Source organism: Python bivittatus, unplaced genomic scaffold (assembly GCF_059951505.1).
Source record: "Python bivittatus isolate LINGU-HERP-01145 unplaced genomic scaffold, Pbiv_v1 ctg000440_np1212, whole genome shotgun sequence".
Lineage (NCBI taxonomy): Eukaryota > Metazoa > Chordata > Lepidosauria > Squamata > Pythonidae > Python > Python bivittatus.
Window position 1 is genome coordinate 4,893,258 of NW_028277063.1, and position 20,833 is coordinate 4,914,090.

The 20,833-nt window shown below is 42.1% G+C and overlaps 2 protein-coding genes and 1 pseudogene across 4 annotated transcripts in view; 2 read left to right on the plus strand and 1 right to left on the minus strand.

The window, feature by feature from the left end:
* Positions 1–7,264: 7,264 nt before the first annotated feature.
* On the plus strand, positions 7,265–19,910 carry TMEM150B (transmembrane protein 150B). Of its 3 annotated transcripts, XM_007429785.4 has the most exons (7): positions 7,265–7,340; positions 7,983–8,060; positions 9,654–9,713; positions 10,734–10,801; positions 12,246–12,373; positions 13,325–13,502; positions 14,701–19,909. In XM_007429785.4, the coding sequence occupies exons 2-7, from the start codon at positions 7,996–7,998 to the stop codon at positions 14,898–14,900; spliced, it is 699 nt and encodes a 232-aa protein (XP_007429847.1). In that variant the 5' UTR covers positions 7,265–7,340; positions 7,983–7,995; the 3' UTR covers positions 14,901–19,909. The 3 variants fall into 3 exon arrangements, with proteins under 3 accessions (XP_007429847.1, XP_087998837.1, XP_087998838.1); XM_088142711.1 differs by lacking the exon at positions 7,265–7,340 and having other exon boundaries at positions 7,988–8,060; positions 9,626–9,713; positions 14,701–19,910; XM_088142712.1 differs by lacking the exon at positions 7,265–7,340 and having other exon boundaries at positions 7,988–8,060; positions 9,638–9,713; positions 14,701–19,910.
* LOC148215709 (U2 spliceosomal RNA) lies at positions 7,407–7,477 on the plus strand (annotated as a pseudogene).
* The window catches only part of BRSK1 (BR serine/threonine kinase 1), a 44,666-nt gene continuing 43,458 nt past the window's right edge, over positions 19,626–20,833 (minus strand). The window contains exon 19 of the mRNA XM_088142713.1: positions 19,626–19,810. Coding sequence (XP_087998839.1) covers positions 19,626–19,810 — 185 coding nt within the window. The remainder of the gene's footprint in view (positions 19,811–20,833) is intronic.

The following is a 20,833-nucleotide window of genomic DNA, read 5'->3' on the forward strand; positions in this document are numbered from 1 at the left end:
TCACTTTCAGTTGAGTCTAAAAGAGCTAAAGACAGGTTCCCTAGTTGGATTCAAAGAAAATCAGGGATAAACTGATTTCAAATATGTTGTTATAATGTCGTTTGCTTAGTTTTTGCTTTGTTTATTGTGTGTATTCAGCTACTGTAGATTATTAGATTTTGAATAATGGATAAATCGTATGATACTAAAGTTATTAACAGAATAGGTAAAGTAAATAACAAGTTCCAATATATGTCAGTAAAAGAATCTTGTGGGATTTTCACATTTTAGGAACCTTTCAAAGGTGACGGATTACAAATTTCCTCTTTAGCCTTTGCTGGCTTTGGATGAGAGGCATTGTAATCCAACCTATCTGGAGTTCATCAGATTGGAAGAAGGCTAAGATGTCATTACAGTAACTTTGCGGTTACATTGTCAGTCATTTTCATGCAAAACCCAAAACAGTGTGATAGTTCATTATTGTGCAGAGTCCCAATAACAGGACAGGCCCAGATTTCTTTCCAGTATTTTGAAGTATGGGATTATAAAGGATAAATCAGTAGACTGTTGAGGCTTGTTTACGGTGTTCACAAAAAAGATTGAAATGTAGGGAACGGAAGTAGGTTAAGGAACAGAAGGCAAGTTCAGAAGTCCATGTGCACGAAGTCTGCCTTTATCCTTACACATTCCTTTCAGTTCTAATGAAAATCCATATCCTGTTTGCAGACTTTAACGATCATGCTTGCCAAGGCGACCTTAAAATTTAATTAATTAATTAATTGTACTTCAGCAATTTGAGCAAGGCTTTCACAGGGCTGAAACTCCCCCATCTCTCTTTCAGTTGCTTTATCTTCCTTTTTTAAAACACTTCTACAACCAGCCTCCTAAATTGGTCCTTATCTCCCTCTTAGTACAAGTAGTGCCATTTTGTCTAGCTAAGGAAAAATGCTCAGAGCTAAAATGGATAGTTGTACTTAAAAATTAAGCTGGCTTTCTTCAGTGTACCTTCCAGGCTGAAAACTGCATACACACAACCTGTAGAGGTTCACCAGGTCATCGTTTCAGGTTGCAAGTCTATTTGTTTATCAGGCCATAAAAATGTGCCTCTTGCCTTTTGATCCCCAGGCAGGATCTCTTTTGTGGGGGATGGGAGAAATGCCCAGGACTTCCCTCATAGAGGCAGGTGGGGTTCTCTGTCGACAAAAGCAACATTCTGAGAAAATGTTTGGGTGGGCAGCCTCAAAGGAAGCTTCAGCCCTGGGTCTTCCAAAGGTCGTGCCCTTAGATCATAAAATGGTTTACAAAGGCAGCGTTGCGGTCGAGCACGTAGGAGCACATAGACCCATTCGGTCCTAATAAATATAGTACCTAATGCCTGAGACAATAGCTCATTGTCTCAGGACAGAAGCAAGCTGCTGGAGAGCGTGTTCAGTCCATCACAGCAACAGGGCAAAGATCTATTTTAATATGATGGGTAAATCTAGGTCCCCAGTGTGATGTTGCCATACGTTTTAGGTAGCAACAGTTTCGGGCAGGGGAGCATTTCTCCTCCAGTGGCTCCCTACAGAGGAAGGCCAAGCTGGAAGATAAGGAGATGGCACACCAAGGAAAGTGAGCCAATCTTGTTGCATGCTGTACACTACAGGGAGGTCATTTTTATGGCCAAGAGGCACACTTAACATGGGGTCAGGGGACAAAAGTCAGGTTATTACTGCCAAAGCAGAGGGAGGGGGGAATGACCCTCAAGGCCACTGTTTTTTGTTTTCCCCCATCAGTTTTGGCGAGGAATTTGAAGCAGTGGCTTTGATTTTTGAGTATTCTTTTTAAACGATGTCCTTGACTACAGTATTGCGTTTTTCGTTTTTACTTCAAAGCACTGGGAAACTAGTGTTCAACATATCTGATCAGAGAATCTCCAAGTGCTGCAAAAAATAGGCTTGAGGGCACCACGGACACAGAGTCTCAGATCCCCAATCCCATCCTACACAGACAGAATGCAATGGGAAGTAGAGTTGTACAGGTTTGGAGATTCAGCAACCCTCCCCTTCTCCTTAGCTTTTAACACAGAGCTCCTTTTACAATACATATATGTATAGTACATATGCCTTAACAGGGCTGTAATCTAGCCTTCCCTAATCTGGTACCAGTTAGACTACAAGCTCCAGAATTCCCAGCCAACATGGGCAATTCTGAGTGTAGCTACTGCAGCACAACTGAAGGGCATAGATACTTGGGAAGGGAAGAAGGTTGCTGTCATCAGAATATTTTCATTGTCCATTTTTACTTTGCAACATGATGTAAGCATCAGATATAAACCACAGGTTACAAATCAAAATTCAGTTCATGTATTAAAATATGCAATTATAAATTTTAAAGCAAGGATTTTGAGTTGAAAATGAAGAAATATATTACAAATATTATTAGAGGAGTCTTTAGTTATTTTTCTCTTTTTAAACTTCAAATATCCACCTAATTAGGACCAGAGAGCATACAAATACTTGCTTTTAGCTGGGGAACTCAAGGTTTTTTTCACCAAGGGATGAATGAAAATTGAGAAGTTGGTGCTGCCACCTGGTGATAAAAGGTGAAATCACAATTTTAAAAAGGAATTGCTTTACTACGCACAGATTTTATTCATGTGATCTTTGCAAAAGATGCTCAGGTATTCTACCACCTGCTCTGTCAAACTACACCTTCTATCTTCCCCAGCCAGGCTGGCCATGTAGCTGCCTGAAGGAGTCCTTGAAGTTAATGTGGCTCTTAAAGCAACAGCATCTTCTTTCAGGCTTCCATAGAATCCTGAGAAAACGCAGCTGCTTGAATGAAGAGCAAAGAGGTGCTGTGTGCTCGTGCAGAGTCCAGAGCACCTTCTGAATCATTTTGGAAGCATACCTAGGCCTGTAGGAAATGGCAGAGAACCTGCTGAAAAGGCATTCACATTGTTCAAAGAGGCAGCTTTCTGGGACCTAACTTTTCCATCAGGAATGTAAGGGGCCAGGAGAAGCCCCACGAACCCTGCTTCAGGGCCATCTCACCGTTATGATGCTTGGATGCTGAGTGCCGTTGAAATGACAAGAGCATTCAAGGCATTCCCCTGTCAGTCAACTTCATCCTCCCCATTCATCTTTTCTCCTTCCTAAAACCGCACAGGTCCAGTGGGGGAATTTGGTAGGGCAGATCCAGCCTGCAAGCCAGATGTCCCCCCTAATCATGACTTTTAATGATAAAAAGTCACAATTATCCCATATATTATGGGGGAAGAACGAGAGAGAAGTTTATTAATTTAGCCAGCTCACGGCAGAATTAAATCACTGTCTTTCCTGTATATACCTCAGTTTCTTAGCCATTACATTATATCATCCTTGTTTGCATCTCTCAGTGATTGACAGAGGACATTTCTCAAAGTGCTCTCCTTCCATCGTGGAGTCGGCAGAAACTGGACTGGCATGAAATGGACTTTGCCAACCCCATTGCTGACCCCGCCCCTGCATCTGTTCCCAGTCACCGCCATTTCTCTCCCAAGATAATGAGTGACAAAGTCTAATGAATTTTGCACACTTGAAGGCTGCCCTTGGACAGTGTCACAATCAAGGGGAAAATAGCGCTTTAATAGCAGTAGAGCTAAGAATAACAAGCTTGTTTCACTCATGGGCCTGGGAATAAAAAAAAAAAAATGCTCCCAGGGCATGTCTGGTCCATGGTTAGGTGCAAAAGGAGAAAGGCCTATATGCCATCCCACAGCCGTCCTTCAGGCTCTATAAAATCTGTCCCCGTTCCTGTTATGTGGAACAGTGACGGCTGCATGATTCTAACAGTGTTTCTCTATCTCAGTGACTTTAAGATGGGTGGACTTCAACTCCCAGAATTCCCCAGGCAGCTTGAAGCTCTAAATGACAATTAGGGGTGCTACCCCAGAGAAATTCAGCTCTTTCTTTATTACATTACTAATACTACTTCATTTCAGCCTAGGTCATGTAACTAAGGAGTATGTAACATGATTGTCATTAGCATCTGTCTATCTTCTCCTTCCCTTTCTTTAGTCATTGCACTAGCAGAAAATAAACAAAAATACTGGATAATTTAAAAATGCCTGCTCTTTTTAAATCTCAAGTTCTGCTTTTGCAAGCATAGGCCTGTATAATGCATACGAAGGCAGGGCTTTTCCCTTATTTTTCCAAGTGCTTCCCTTATATTTGTACAGGTTATATCTGTGAAAACTGATCTGGCTATTATTTCTGTGTGTGGATTCTGTATTATTTCCCCCAAACACACCCACACACCATGTAATACCTTAATCCGAAATGCCTAATTTATAGTATTTTTTAATGTTCCCCTGATTTTGGCAGACAATAGGATTGTGATCCCCCTGGGGGAAGAAATATATTTTCTACTTTTTTTTCAGTTCCTTTCAATCTCCCAGGATATTCTAGGGCAAACCTCAAAGTGACTTGGAAAAAACAAGACTTTAACTCCACCATTGAGCAAGATATTGCTGAGTTCACATACATCAAAAAGTTTCAGGCAGCTTAAGAAGGTCTCAACAAACACAATGGGTTTTTAACACATTGCAATCATTAATTGATAAGGTACTTGTAATCTGTCTCACATGTAACCTGTAATTGCATGACCATCCTGTTTTCCCCTCCTCCTCCTCCTCCCCCCAATTTAAATCTTACATCAGTCTAGCCATTTTATGCATCTAACGAAGGGAGCTGCAACTCACAAAAGCTTATGCCTTTTAATAAAATTTGTTAGCTGGAAAAGGTGCTACCAGGCTCCTGATATTTTGCCTGCTAGACATAGTAGATCTTACCTCTAATGTACCGTTCTCTCTATTGCTGGCCATCAGAAAAAAAAAAAATCAAAAGGAATTGTTATGCAGTATATTTTCCCCTTAACTCAGTTACACAAATATTGTACAAGGTTCTTGTTTCTCCAGAACTCTGCCATCTAGGGACAGCATTACAGTCTGCAAGATAGGAAGTCTAGACATTTGCCCATCAAAATAATTAGCACATTGCAAAACAGTTTGTTAAATGATGTTGGTGGTAAATCTCGCTTTGATGTCTTGTTTGTTTTATTCAAACATGCAAATGTATTTGAATATCTTCCCTTTGTTCACTTTTCTGTTTCCCCCTACCCAACTTTTATCAAATGAGGTTTCAAGTCCTCATTTGTTGGCTAACTATAATAAGCCTTAATGTCCCAAGTTTAAGGAAGTTTGGTTTAGCCAAACTCCCAAAAACAGAACATTTCAACCTCCTTTCTTCCCAAGTAATGGGGAAGACAAGCACGTGAACCTGAGGCTCATCACTAAAAATATTGTATACTAACACCATTGACTCGCTATCAGTACTGCAATATAAAATAACACATTAGTGGTATAATTAGCCAAGTCTATGCAATATAAGCCATAAAATACTGGTTTGTAATTCAGAGTGGTTAGGTTTGCAACATACTGATCCAAATCACACCAATCATATTACAGCATAATACAAACTACAATCTTAGCCAAATGTAACATGGACAACCAGCCCTGGATTCCTCCTTTATTGTAAAGTACAGTAAAGGCAGGCAAGATCAGTATGATTACTTCTGATGGCATTAGTAGGTATTAGCCATAATCTTTATGGCCAGATTTATAGAATAAACCACAACTGGCTGAGCTCATGCAACAGACTAAGCTATAATATGGCTTGCTTGTTTGTGGCTTAGCAAAATATATAACTCCAGCTGTAATATTAACCCTTGATTTTGGCTTAGCATGCTGTACAAATTCAGCCATTGTGGGTTTTCCAACAAAGCACATTGCATGAACCCAGTTGCAATGGCACATCATAAAAGTCAGAAAAGGTGGCTATTCTTAGGTTACACAGACATTCACTTTTCAAATCCTAAAACCGCTGTCTTTTGATTCATAGGTGATGAAATGTGTCCCGCCATCTTTTTACCTGGATCAGCCTTCCATGTGTTACTGCAAATCCAGTTTCCTAAATTCAAGATTCCTAGATCTCTTCAAGAAAAAATCACTGGCTTCATGTAAGCTGTGGATTACATCTGTGCCAGCACCAAGTAATTGTAAGATAACTCACGAAGGACAGTGAGTGGCCTTACTTAAGTTCCCGCAAATTGTATCTGGCAAAATCAGTCAGCCCTAAGAACACCATTTTACTTAAGGAAAGAGAATATGGCTAAAGTCAAGGTCAGAAGGCAGGGGGTTGGACTAAAAGCAGCCTTCTCTATTTTGGCGCATTCCTTTCACGTTCCCATCATCTTCAACCCACAGACCATCCATTCTGCTACCAAAGATAATGAGAGTTGGGATCCAAGCCACCTACTAAGCACCAGGTTAGGGAAGGCTGGGGTGGTTTTGGGATTCTGTGACTTAAAGACCAGCCCTTCCTGCTTGCTTGGAATGCATTTCATCCTTTCACCTCTTAAGGAAGGTCATCTGTCAAAAACAGTGGAAAAACCCAGAGTTTTAGCAGACCTGTGAACTGGCAGCAAAACATCACCTTCCCCCAAAAAGGCAGGTTCCCAGGCCTGGAGAGGGCTGTACAACCAACAAGTAGAATATACACATAATGAAGCAAATGCAAATTAATCCTGGCGGGATTTTCACCTTTGCTGTCCTTTAAGGTTGCATTGTGGGGTCAGGATTGGTTAATTCCCCTAGTATGGCTCCCGTGCTCTAAACAGCTGTGTGATATGCAGAAGCTCGACAGTTGCAATGAATGAGGGACTTTAAATCAACTAAGCTACCCAGCTTCTTTCCTGAGAATTATGTGAGGGGTTTTTTAAAACTGCATTTTTAATTCATTTCTCTTGAACTTTATGATTTTCTCTTGTTGGCTGCTGAAGTACCATCTGGGGCAGAAAGAGGGGGAGGATTAACATCCTACAAGAGTCTTGGTTCCCATACCCATGTATTCTTGAATCTCTGAACAGAGGAGACTTCCAAAAGTCCTGGACTTTAATTCCCAAAATCCTGAGGACCCATAGCCAGTGGACATGCTGACTAAGGAATGTGGGGGCTGCTCCAGCTTATCAAGAACCTACCAGTACAGGGAGGGATCCTCTTGAAAAAAATGATCAAACTCTGATTCTCACAGGGTTTGATAAAGCATAAAGGAGTCTTGCTTTTGCTATCAATGATGTAGCAAGGAAGCAATAGTTGTTGGGCACAGGTCTCAGGTTGATAGCACTGTCACAGTGCCCTTTGCTCCAGCTGACGAGCCCAGAGCTGGGGTGTGGTTATTAGAAGACATCCTGGCATACTTTCATTCCTTCTGCAAGAGAGGAAGCGGTGTTCCTGAACAGGGGGAAAAAACCAAAGGCTACAGTGAGCCAGTAATTCCAGGGTAAGGAAATTCTCCATACTCCCTAACTCCAAAGTTTCAAAGAAGAAACAAAGCCCAGAATCTCTGATTCCTTCTCAGCCTTTTGGCTAAGATCAAGTGTAGTATCCGATTCTCCAATTACCTGTTCTAGAGCCCCCAGCAAGACACCTCTGCCTGTTGTCTAGGGGCATAGTAAGCAGGACTGTACCAGTTCCCACTTCTTGGTATACCTAGATTTCAGTGCATTCTCTGATGGTCCCTAGCTATTAGGAAGAAAACCTTTTGCTTTAATTATTGGCAGGAGCCTAGACTTGCTGGTTGGCTGTTGAACGAGAGGAATGGACCCCTTTATCCATATACTTGTAACTTAAGCCTCCCTGTCCTCTACCTTTAATTCTTGTGGCATCCAGTTGCAAGTCAAAAGCCTTTTGGAGAGGAGCAGTGAGGTTTCCTGGACTTAGCAGACTCAGGAAATCACCTTGTCCATGGGTTTAGCTAAGGAACCCAGGGAATCCTGGCTTGTAACTATTTTATCTGTCGTTTGTCACCAAGGTCCCAGGCTCCAGTCCAGTTGATCCCATTTTGTCCTCCCCGCCCCCCCCAATTCTGACTCCTGGAACTGGGGGCCACACTTAACAGTCTCCTCCTGTGTTTTGTCTTCAGGTGTCCTGTCACCATGTGGCTTTGGCCACTGCTTCCTGTGTTCCTGGCTGTGGGGGGCATATTGGGCTTCTGGGCTGTGTGAGTAATAAATGCATGGTGGGGCAACTAGGTGAGCCTCAGGGCTGGCTGGGGCATGCAGGAATTGAAGCACAATGGCTTAGATCTGGTATTGGAGGTGGGAAGCTCAGCGGTAGCAGAAAAATCCAATTTTACTACCTGGACTCCTTGGCAGAAAAGATCTTATAACAAGGGATGGGAATCTTTGTTCTTTTCCTGAGATCCTGGGAAAAGGATACATATCAAAGATCTGATACATTGCTATAGGAGAGACTTTTTGCCCCACTGAAATGTGGTGTATCCAAGTTTTTTTAACCCAACCTCCTAGCTGCCATCCTTTTAACTATTACAACAGTTTGATCTGTAGCCATTCTAAGTAAGTGGATGTATTAATTTCCTGTGATGAGGGGACAATAGGGCGCCTAATAAGATGTTGCATAATAAAATGCAGATATTAAAGAAAGAAAAGCAGGCATGGCCTTCACCCAGCCTATCCAGTTGTTAACTCTTTAATGGTACGAAATAGAGTATATAAATAAGGGCTTACTTCTAATCTTTAATTAGGCAGTTCGGTCATCTTCACACAAAGAACCTATGTTTTCTTTTAAAATGCTCTGTAATTGGAACAAATTGGCTTGCTCTGCTTACTTGTGCAATTCTGTGGAAATTGTCGTGTCAGTTTGGCACACAGTTTCCTCCGGCACTTCAAAAAGTTTGCAAAGTTTTAAATAGGGTGAACAGGCTTTAATTTCTAAGGAGTCATTGGCAGGGCCACAGCTTGAGCCACCTTTAATAATCCCAGATATTTGCCACCTTTAATAATCCCAGATATTTCAAGTAACAAGATTCACACATTATGCTGGGCCAAAATGTCTTTCATTTAATGTTGGCTGTGTAACACATTCTTCTCCTTCTCCTTCCTGCCAGCTCATCTGGTAGATTAATACTAGCTTTCTTCTGGGCGCCAGATATTTTGAGACCTCAGTTCTTAGAAGTCCCAAGAAACCTCACATCTGGAGGGCTTCAGATTAGAGAAGGCTGATTTACATTAAAAGTACTTATATCTTTGAGAAATCACTGCTATGACCTGTACTAGGACTGTGCATACTTCAGAAACAATGAGGAAAATGGCTTTGGATTTCATTCAAATAGAGAATTTCTCTAGTATCCATCAGAGCCTGGCCTTTTTCGGGTTTTTGCATGAATGTGAAAAAAGGGGCTGTTGTTTTAAGAGTCACACTAACTTTAATGGTGGGTCAGAGCTTCACGTGGAACAAGCTGCTCTGCTCACACGCAGTCCAAAAAATACTTCCTCCAAATCATTTCCAAAGTGTGCACAGCTCTAATGTGTATTATGTACCAGGAGCATGTACTGGGGAGAAGGGTGTCAAAATCTGCAATATGACAGCCGCGGTATCACAGTGAAACCCTGTCCCGTTAGTAAGTGCGTATACAGGAGAGCAGGGCTTCGATTGTGATATTGCATTCGCTGTCTTGCGTATTTCGACACGCCCATGGAGGTGCCGGCAATATATTGTTTAGATTAACTAGGAATAATAAACTAAGCATCAATATGACCATTCTAGCTGTCTCATCAGGTTCCCATTTCTTCAGATTTGCCATGGCAGTTACAAATGGCTCCGTCAACATCACAGAAGCATTTCCATATATCAGGTATGGGGAAAAAAATGTTACCTAATCACCCCATGAACTGTTTTCCAGGGAATCTTGTTCTGCTCTAATCTTGTTCTCCCCCACTTAATGAGAGCCAGGTTACCTTTGGTACAGGTGAAGGACCTTTTCTAGTTGCCCCAGTTTTATGGAACAGCCTCTCCAAGTTGTTTGCTTGCTTATATTTTTGCCCCTTAGGATTTAGGACAGGGTTTCCCAACCATGCCAATTTCCAGGTGTGTGGATCTCAACTCTCAGAATTCTCTTCAATGGGTATGCTGACTGTGGAATTCTGGGAGTTGAAGTGTACATGCCTGGAAACTGGCATGGTTGGGAAACCCTGTCCTAAATCATAAGGGGCAAAAATATAAGCAAGCAAAAACCTGAGGATTTAGGATAAGGTGGACTGACTGTTAAGAAAGGCTTCTGGATAGGTGGGAGAAGGGTTTCAGCCTCCAGAGGGAAAACAATATATGATATCATACTTTGTTGTTAGTAATGTATATTAATAAATCACATGTGCCAGCTGAGTTGTGGCATGTGTGTTAATCATCCTGCTCATCCAGATTTGTTTAACAGCCTGACAAATCTAGTCTAAATGTAATTGACTTTTGCATTTACATTTGATCTTGGGAAAAGTGCAGAGACAAAGGTGGAACATACCTACCCTTCAAAAGATGCAAGAGGGAGGGCAAGCAGGGGCACAAGATAAAAGGGGGCATTTGTCTGCCTAGCCTATAGACTTTGTCAACTTTCTTTTACACAAAGAACATTCTTTAACCCAAGTATATACTAGAAAAGTCAAGTGTTGGATTGCTTTTTTTTAAACTGAGCTTTGCCCCAGAAGTAGGGTAATGAAAGTTGTAACCTAATAGAACTGGGCACCAGGCTGGGGACAGGCAGTCTTGGGCCTCTTTGAATATAGCATCCCTGGATGGGGATTTCTGAGGCAGAGAGGAAAACAGCCCCCGCTTCTAAAATTGCTTCTAGTTATATGAAATTTCCTAATTTCTCGTTTCTCAGCACGTGTGGTGCTTTTCCACCCCAGAGTTGTGTGTTTGGACAAATTCTTAATCTAGGAGCCTTTTTAGGTAAGGTACTTCTCTCCATCTATTCCCATACTGTAAACTGCTACAAGATCTTGTAGTTAATAGCTTATTACATCAATCAATCAGGCAAGAAGCAGGCCCAATCTGTCCTTTCTTACAATGGACACTCCTGACTTTTGGGATCCTGATGACCCACCAGCCCTATTTTTGCCTTTCAGGAGAAGCTGTTGTGACTTATTAAAACTGTTTTTCTTCAGATCCATTCCTTCAGTAGAGCTTGTTTTTAAGAAAAAGTTGAGGATTTTAGAATATTGAATGTGTTGCACAGTTCTCGGGTTTTGCACAGAATTCTGGCTTAACATGTTGTGTCAACCCAGACGTTGTGGTTGATAAATGTGTTCTTTAGTTCAATTAATTGTAGGATTTTTTATAGTTGTGCCAATGTTGTCAATGAACTGTTAATGCATGTAGAATTTATGTCTTTAGTGAAATGCAGCAGATCCAAGGATGCGTAATGACTGCTTCCTTATCTCTCCTCTTTCTGCAGTTAAGTACAGGGTCAACTTGTTAGAATAACAATTAGCCTTGACACCTCTCTTATATCAAAGCTGCTATGTTGCATTTCAAAGAAAGTTACTGTAGCGCCTTCACACTTTGAGTGGTACTCATGTTTCCTTTCTTGTTATCTTGCATCCTTATCAGTTGTAACTGTAATTCTCCCTTGTAACTGGGGCGTCTATAGATGTCTGCGTACTTAAACTGTCTTTGATCAACATTCTAAATAAGATCTATGTAACCTGGGGGCTCTTGCTCCTGGTTCATCTGGGTACAAGAAACCAGTGACTCACCATAACCTGTAAGCTTTGAAATCATAAAACACCCAGCAGATTCTTTCCAGTTGTTGGGAAAAAACCCAAAGTCTGGCATCACCTTTTCTGACTAACAAATGTTATTAAAAGGTATAAGCTCAGCTGCAGCTCGTGAAATTTTATGCCTTTCAATAAAATTTGTTACTCAGAAAAAATGCGATCAGACTCCTTTTGAATTTTTGCTATGATAGACTAAGTACAGCTCTCCTCCTACATTGTCTACCAGAAGCACCATTTCCAATTGTTGGTGTTTCTTGAGTGAGTTTTCCACCACACTTAGGTGTCGAACAGACAAACCAAAGGTGGTTTATTCAGTGAACCATGTTGAAAGAAACCATGGCTTAGCATAATGTCTGAACCAACCAGCATGATCTGTTCAAGCACAATTACTTCTTTACTGTCTTTCGAAGAATGTGGGTCATATACCGCCGTGAACGGAAGTAAGGTAGATGTATATGTTGACATTGATAAAGAGCAGCAGATTCTTTATGGAATGTGTGTGACAACAATGGGACAGCAGTGTTAAGGTATAAATCTATTTGACAAAAAAAAATGATGATGATGATGATGATGATGATGATGATGATGATAGAAATTTATCACGCTGTTCCTTTCAGGTGTGGTGATCTGCTTTCTAAAGTACCAACAAGTCCGAGATTATGGCTGTCACTCCCCTCTGAATCTAGCTGGACTTCTTTTAGGTATTCTTTGTGCCCTCGGTGCAACATTAGTGGGCAACTTCCAGGTAAGCTACTATTGAGGCATAGAAGGACCAGAGCATGGGAAAGAGAAGGTCAGGGTTCTTCTACACTGTCACATAGTTTCACTCCCTAAACCAGTGTTGTCCAAACTTGGCCACTTTAAGATGAGTGGACTTCAACTCCCAGAATTCCCCAGCCAGCCATGGCTGGCTGGGGAATTCTGGGAGTTGAAGTCCACTCATCTTAAAGTGGCCAAGTTTGGACAACACTGCCCTGAACTAAAAAAAAAAAAAAAAACTTTTTGAAGCTGATCTACATTTATTCTCACCACACCACAGCTTAACTCAAGCTCCGAGAACCACCTGACCGGTTACAGAGCACAAGAAGCAGCATCAACTAGCATCCCTCCCCATTCACGCTGTTGTTTTCCACTCGGAATCATCACAGTTGCTACTTGGGGTGGGGGGCTGACAAGGTACGGCTGCACCATTCTCCTGCCCAGTGCAAGATGTCAATGCTCAGAAGAGAACAAATTCTTTTTGTTTGATTAATTCGTAGATTTTTATCCCACCTTTATTTTGTACAACTCAAGGTGGCATACACAATGCTCCCTTTTCCTATTTTCCCCATGACAGCAATGCCATGAGGTGGGTTGGGCTGAGAGAGAGAGAGAGAGAGTGAGTGGCCCAAAGTCATTCATCCAATTTTCATACCTAAGAAGGACTAGGACTCACAATCTCCTGGTTTCTAGCCCAGCACTTCGCCACTGCACCACACGGGTTCTCATTACTGAGGTCTTTTAATTTAAATTAGCGCTAAAGGCTGTTAGGAATTCCTCCATTTGGGACACTCCAGCATCTCAAGCTGGGAAGCAGCACCTTTCCAATGTGTACTGTTTGATGGCATCATTTATATAATTGGGGAATGTAGAATGTATTAGGTTTCTCGTCATTTAAAGACATGGAATGACCCTTTTGTTTTTCCCCCTTCTGCAGCAATATAACCAACTGGAAGTCCATTTGACAGGCGCCTTCTTGGCTTTTGTAGTTGGCATCCTTTATTTCTGGGTCCAGACCTTTCTGACCAACCAAGTGAAACCAAGACATGGAGGGAGATGGATTGGACCACTCCGGTTCTTTCTCAGCTCTTGTGGTTCTGCCTTGATTATTTCTAGTATCCTGAATAAGAGATCTGTACAGCAGAAGGAAGGTGGGGGAGGGGAGGAATTAGAGTTCTAGAGCAGGGTTGTGCAGAAAGAGATGGTAGAGCTGGAGCTGGTAGTCTTCAGGATGGAAGGCACAGGAGAGGTAGAATCCCAGTTACTGTTCCCCTAACATTCATTTAGAAGAGCCGTGAGCCTCATGGGATTTTCTCTGAAAATGTGTTGGGGAGTGTTGCAAGATCAGAGACGTCTTTAAATCCTTAGGGACTGGTATCAAATAATCTCTTATTAGGAGCCTGGGCACACCAGCACCTTTCTCAAGGCTGGTGTCAGAAAGTGACCCAGTCAGGGTCCTGATATCTCCCTTAAACTGGTGGTGTGGGGTCTTTTGTGTTTGTTTCCTCATTTGGTCTGCTCACCTATTCCCTGGCCCCCCAGAGAATAGGCCATGAGGTGCAAAAGTTTCTGCCATTAAGTAGCAATTCCATCCTTGGCAAGCTAGAACTTTGCAACGAGGAGGATGAGTCCTGCTCATTTGACAAGATTCACAGATTACTTAGCTGCCATTGAGTTGAGTTTGACTCCTTTTGAATGTATAGACAAACATTCACTGATTTGACCTTTCTTTAGTACCAACCAATTGACATCATGGTTTAATTTTATCCATGAGTCCCAGTCATTGTGGATTGTAGCCATTTCTGGCTTAGTTAGCAAACAGTGGTTTAACACAGCCATAAGCAACCTTTTAGCTGCTAAAATGCTACTTGTCTTTCACATTTTTCAGCCTTGGAGGACTATGAGGACAGTGATGGCTGACATCTCTGGAAGGGCTAGGGTCCAAACTTTGGGGCCCTAATTTTCATGGAGGAGGAGGAAGGGGCTAGTAAAAAATTTTTTTACCCTATTTTCACATGTGTACACTCCCCTCACAAAGAGCTAAGAACTGTGTCGCTGAAATTTGCTGCCATATTTTGGTGGTATAGTCTTGGAGCTCAAAAGTGGGGCTGAGGGTTATATGCAACCCATGAGTTACCCATCCCTGGCTTAGCAAGACTGCCTTTAAACCTGTTTGTGTCTTCCTGCAAAGGACCACCCCCTACTTCCCATCAAACTGAGGCCATCCCTGGAATTTATCTCACCCTCTCCAACTCTGTGATGAGCTTGGCACTATTAGCTGGAAAGTATGATGCCTTGACTTTTTAACTTCAGCGGTTGCTCTTTTTTTCATGCAACTGGATTCTGAGGCTGCCTACTGCGAATGGGCCCTGGCCATGGACCTCTTCCTGCTCTTTGGCCTCTTTGTGGTGGATTTCCGGCACATGGGGGGCTGCTCGGTCCATGTACACCACCGGTTTGCAGATGAGAACTCTCAGCATGTTCAGACATCAGTACAGACTCTTTCGCTCTGATTCTTCTGTAACAGAAGGTGTGTCAGTGAACCTGTCCATGTACCAGGCCTGTTTTTCTGGTGGGAAACATCACCAGGTCCAGCATTTGGCTATGAGGGAAAGAGAACCTAAAATGTTGCCTGACCTATCATTTTCTCATTTGGAAAGTCATCTTAGCTGTGAGTCCTCATCTTGGACCCATGTAATTCTGTTATAGAGCAGAAATATCCCATGTCCTTTATAAGGGTTCAGCCATTTTCTTCTTCTGACAGGGAAGCTAGCCCCAGTGTTTTTCACCAGAACATCTACCTGTTATCTCCTTTGTTTGTTCTCTGCAAGCTACTTTTTTTTTTAATGTATTTAATTTTCTGCTAGTAACCTCCCAATTGGCCAGCTCACCTCCCCAGAAGCAGTTTGATGGAAGAATCCCAGTTACAAACTGTAAAGTGATGAGGCCTTGTTTTTTACTTCCTGGTAAGACTATTAACTCTCTTTAGCTTAGATGAAAATGAATAGTTTTTCTACTCTTTCCTTCCACCATTGCCAGCATAGCCATGGGGAAGTACAAAGGAGGAACCAGACAAAAATGCTCCACAGCCATTTTGCACAGTAAATCTTGCTGCTTCAAAGCTGGCTTAACTACATGTACTTATATTCTAAAACCAGCTTAAACAGGGGTAACCCTACAGAATGATTATGCCTACATGTGCATGAATTGTTTCTTGCAGACATGCAAGATAATGATACTATCCAACTTCTTAAAATGTGTATATCTGTATATGCACTAGATACATACTCACAAGAGTGAATCCAAGTTCTTTATATCTGCTAGAAGCCAACAACTTTGGGCATCCTTCCTCTGACAAAAAGGAATTTGCTTTTCCTAATATTTATTGCTGAGGACAGGAGTTGGATTATCCAATTGTTGGGCCATATCTGAAAATCCAAAGCTGCCCTCTTTCTCTTATGTTTTCCTCAAGACTTTGCCCAAATTATATTCTACCACAAGGGGGGAAAGGTTCTTATATTCCACCCTGCCAACTTGTATTTTAACTACTGTATTCATAATAACTTTTCCTGGCCCAACTTCAGTTCTTTTGTGGGGAAGAATTAATAAATTTAGTCTTCGGTTTCTATCTGGTTCACAGAAAAATGTTTCCTTTTTCTGCCTAGACCATAGCAGATCTGGTGCATTTTTATGCACTGTTAATATTATATTGAATATATTTAACTTGTTGGCTGTGTAGAAAATAGACAGGCGGTATCTTTGAGAGATTTGGAGATAAAACATCTAAAACCAACTGAAGATAGACTAAATTTCTAAGACAGCACGATAAAGTTTTAGCTAAGTTGGAAAGATTCCCAGACAGATTTCTACCAGTGTGAAAGTGAATTCTGGTGATCAGATATTGAATAGTTTTGTGTTTCTTTGGAGAGGAGACAGTAAAGAGAATTAATCAGTCCTAAAGCAAAGCATGCTGGGAATATATAAAAAAAGATGGTGCCCTCTGAATGGACACTGTTCCCTCATATAATGTCATCTCCTCACATACATTGCTATCATTCTAACAGGTACACCCCCCTTCAGTGCTTTTTCTTCACACGCCCCAAGGTCCACTTTTCCTTGTTAATAATGGAATTTATATACTTGGTAACAGTCTTGCAGGTAACCTGTCACCTTTTAGTCTCACTTTTCCATTCTGTATGCAACACTTTCTCTGCAACCCTTTTCATGTGTATAACATTTCACTCTCCTAGACACTACTTGTGCACAAATTCATATGCCATCTGCTACTTTTCAACACAGATATTAAGGGTGCCTTCCTTTATAACACACACAGATCTGACCTCAGAGTCCTATCATCTAGCCTTCCTTTCCAGTGCCCACTTTTATATACATACCCCATCTCTCCTCATTCCTGGAGAACACCTAAATCTATCCTTAAAGTCCCTGAAGATATGATGATCATTAGTTTCAACTGTACATCCAATATCCTACATGGAAGTACGTATGTCTAAAACTCAACTCAGATGCTCCTCTGGTGTGTGTAGCCCCAACTCGTGATGGCCATACCCTTAAAACCTGAAATAATTGCAGTTTCTCTTATGGTGATAGATGCTTTTTCTTGAGCAAAATGATTGCAGAATGTATCTGTGTCTACAGCATAGAAATGGTATCATGATACTTCCCCGAAGTAGCCAGGACCAGTTTCCTTGAAGAGACCTTGTTGAAGGTTTTATCCATATTCAAGACAGCACCTCTCAAAGGTTGAGTGGAAATGACATTTGCAGTTCTCAGCAGCAAAGGAATTTGAGTGATTGTATTTTTTTTCTGAGCAATATTTAGACACCCACCCCCCGCCCCAGAGATGACAGAACATCAGAGGGTTGGGCTATCAGATGGAAGAGGAGAGAGGAGATGGGGGGGGGGTGCATCTGCATGTCTGTATACAAACAATAAGAATGGATTCACAAAAGAGATGGACAGAAACAGCTAGAAAATGGAGCAGAAGAGAAGTAGATTACATATAATTCTCTCCAGTTCATGTGCACGCCCGCATGCGCCTTTGCCCACAGCTTGTGCTTCCCCTCCCAGCTGAGAGAAAGAATCAGCTAGAGCAGGATGGGGAGGAGGAGGAAGAAGAAACAGGATTGATTTTGGAGAGTTCCCACCGACATACCCTACCTCAGGACCCCTAGCTGCAGTGTCAGAACACGAATGTCTTGCTGCCCATTGATTTATGAATCTGTAGTTCTTGCTCTAATCTCCCCACCCCAATTACTAATTTCTGTGAACCCTGCCCATTCCCCAAAAGGAATCCTGCCAGACAATCTGTGTCTCTGACAGTGTCTGAGCTTGGGACAATGTTGAGGCAGCTGGCCCTAACCCTGGTGTCCCCGCACTTCCACGGCAAGGAGAAGGCTTGTCAAAAAAATCAAGATGGCAACCTGTCTCTATTTTATGAGACCCCTCTCCCTGCTGCCTTCAATTAATAACACAGTACTCTCTAGTCACCACTGAGCAGTTCCTTCTCATCTCCCCCCCCCCACGCACACACAGACGTAGACATACAGACACACGTACCCACATACACAGGACTGCCTTGTGCATGTGGGACAAGGCCCTTTGCAAAAAGGACTGAGGACTTGGGAAAGGAGACGAGTTATATATAACCCATTTAAGAGTTAAAGAGTTCTGTCAGGGCTGCTAAAATTACATGAGACAGAGCCAATGAGAAGCTGGGATCAGTGGGTATATTCAATTCTTTGAGATATTGCCAGCCAGCAGAGATTATAGAAATGCTTTTTTTAAAAAAAAAACAAAAAACCCTAATTTTGGCAGTAGGAGGACACAGGCAAAAACAGAATAGGATGGAATGTTATGAAATGTACGCTTGTTTCTTTTATAAATTCAGGGACAGCTGAAAAAAAAAGAATTCCTATCTTAAAATAGCCATTTGCCCTTAATACAGACGCAATTTAAAATCTGCCAATGACCTCCTTAAAGAGCTATGATATGAAGCAGGAAAAGTGCACAATAAAAACCAAATCTGAAAGTTCCCCAAATCCATTTAATTGGAATAAAGAGCATTCACATTAGTTCAGAACCCAAGTTGGAGTAAGAATGGAGAATATGACTACACTGTGCTACAATTGTTTTGCAAACTCAGATGGCTTATTTTTAATGCTATTGACTATTCCTGGCCATGCACAGGTTATATTTGCTGATTTTCCAAAAACTGCGTTTTGAAACTGTAGTGTATTTATTATTGAAGCTTTAGGTAATTCTTGGCATTCGGCATACTTTTCCCATCTCCCTTTTGAGCAAATTTCCAAAATGCCGTCTCCCAGTAAGTAACTATAGTATAAGCACAACGTAGTCTGGACTTCTGGATCTTGAATTTCTAATTTGATTCCACATTTCACATTTAGATTTGGCTCGTTTTTAAAATACAGATTTAGGGGAGAATTTTTCAAAGTTTGTCTTGTAACAAAATGTTTATTAGAATTCTGGTAAATATTTTCACCCCAACTCATGAAAATGTTTTTAAAACATTGATCGGTTACATAAAATGGAAAAATTAAAAGGAAGAAAAAGAAACGGGAATGGAAACTTTAATTTCTCTCCTACACAGGACGTCTTCCTACTAGCTCTGTCTCATAATTTTAGCTTAATGCCACCATGATACTGTAAATACTACAGAAGAAAAAGCGGGGGGGGGGGAAATAAGTCTCAAGGCAAGGAAGTCAGGAGGGAGTCTGAAAGGGTTCAAGAAAATAAAGACCCCCACCGTCCCACCAAAGGAATCAGATTAAATCCCTCACCCCCACCGGCTCCTGCCCGGTTTCTCCTCCTCATGTATGTTTTCCTTTTTTTTTTTTCTTTCAGTCCATTGTCTTTGTTTTCGGTTCCATGTTGTGTTTTTCTGCCCACCTCCTGTTCTTTTGTGGACTGGTTTTGTTTTGTTTTTCTGTTCTTCATTAGCTATTTACAAGTTCACAGTATGGGCCTCTCCCAACACGGCCACTTTCTGCCCCAGGGTGAGGCGGGGTCATTAAATCTGGACCAATCTCCATCTTCCCACCCTGTCCCTTGCGTCCCTGGTGGGCCTTGACCCATCCATGGGGCTGGTTGGCTCCTTCTGTCCATTAGGGGCGGCTTTAGCTATTTCCAGGGGCTGGACGTGGCTTCTTTCAGCTGCTTTTCCCCCCAGCCACCCTCGTGGTGCTCTCCTGCCCCATGTGTCATGGCTGCTGTGGGGATGGAGTTTGTGGTTGCTGGACTTGAGTCCCGTTAGAGGAGACAAGCTTCTTGTCCTTGGAGCCATGTCGATATTGTTCGGATGGGATGTCTGATTCAGAGCGGCGAGACGGCTGGCAGCTGCGGGTTGGGGTGCCCGGGAAACGGGGCTGCTGCCCGTTCTTTTCATCTAAATGTTGGGGGAAGTTCAAACATTAGGTTAATTTCACCACCAAGGGTCCCCTCCCCAAATGTCCAGAAATTGGCCTCATCTTCCAACACCAATTTCAGAAATGGGCCTCATCTTACTTCTTACAAATAAGATGAGGCCCATTTCTGAAATTGGTGTTGGAGGATGAGGGATTAATGACATCCCAAGATACCTGATTTCAAAAAAGTACCCAATGTCAATTTGTTAAAGGAAACACACACTTGCAGATTCCAAATGTATTGTGGCTGAAAACATTCCAGGACCAGAGAGTAGAGACAGAAGATGCTAGATCAGGAAAAATTCAGTTCAGCATCCCAGTATCCAGAGAAATCGACTGGAAATCTCTGAGCTTTCAGCAAGCAGATGCTCAAGGCAATTGGTCTTCCCTGTTTTCCTTCCCCACCGCAAGTCTTCAAAGGTCTTTTGGATCTGGAGGTTTCATATAGCTATCGTGATTTGATTAACATCCACTGATAGACTATCTAACAGCCTGTCCCTTTTATGGATGGATGGATGGATGGATGGATGGATGGATGGATGGATGGATGGATGGATGGATGGACGGACGGACAGACAGACAGACAGACAGACAAAGGGAGGGAGGGATGGATGGATGGATGGATGGATGGATGGATGGATGGATGGATGGATGGATGGATGCTGTGCCATCAAGCTGGTGTTGACTTAGTAACCACATAGATAGCTTTTCTCCAGGACAAGTCATCCTAGGTAGTAAATTATAGGGCAATGCAAAGCATTCAAAAGAACACTTTGTAAAGCAAGTGAAGCAAAGCAATAGTGCATGTACATACACACAAACATACAGATAACCCAGGAAAGCTCTTAAAGCAGCTGTAGTGAGCCTTCCAGATGATGCAGCTGCCTCAACACCTCAAGAGGGGTGCTCCATTTGCACCAACACACTCTGCAAATCACCCTTTTGAATCCTTTGCACAGCCTTAAATAACTCACCTAACTCTTGCAAAAACAAGTAGGAACAGC

Coding starts and splice junctions, on each gene's coding strand:
- TMEM150B (XM_007429785.4), top strand. CDS start 7,996: ATGTGGCTTTGGCCACTGCTTCCTGTGTTCCTGGCTGTGGGGGGCATA. Junction 8,061..9,653: donor ATATTGGGCTTCTGGGCTGT/GTGAGTAATAAA, acceptor CCATTTCTTCAG/ATTTGCCATGGCAGTTACAA. Junction 9,714..10,733: donor GAAGCATTTCCATATATCAG/GTATGGGGAAAA, acceptor CTCGTTTCTCAG/CACGTGTGGTGCTTTTCCAC.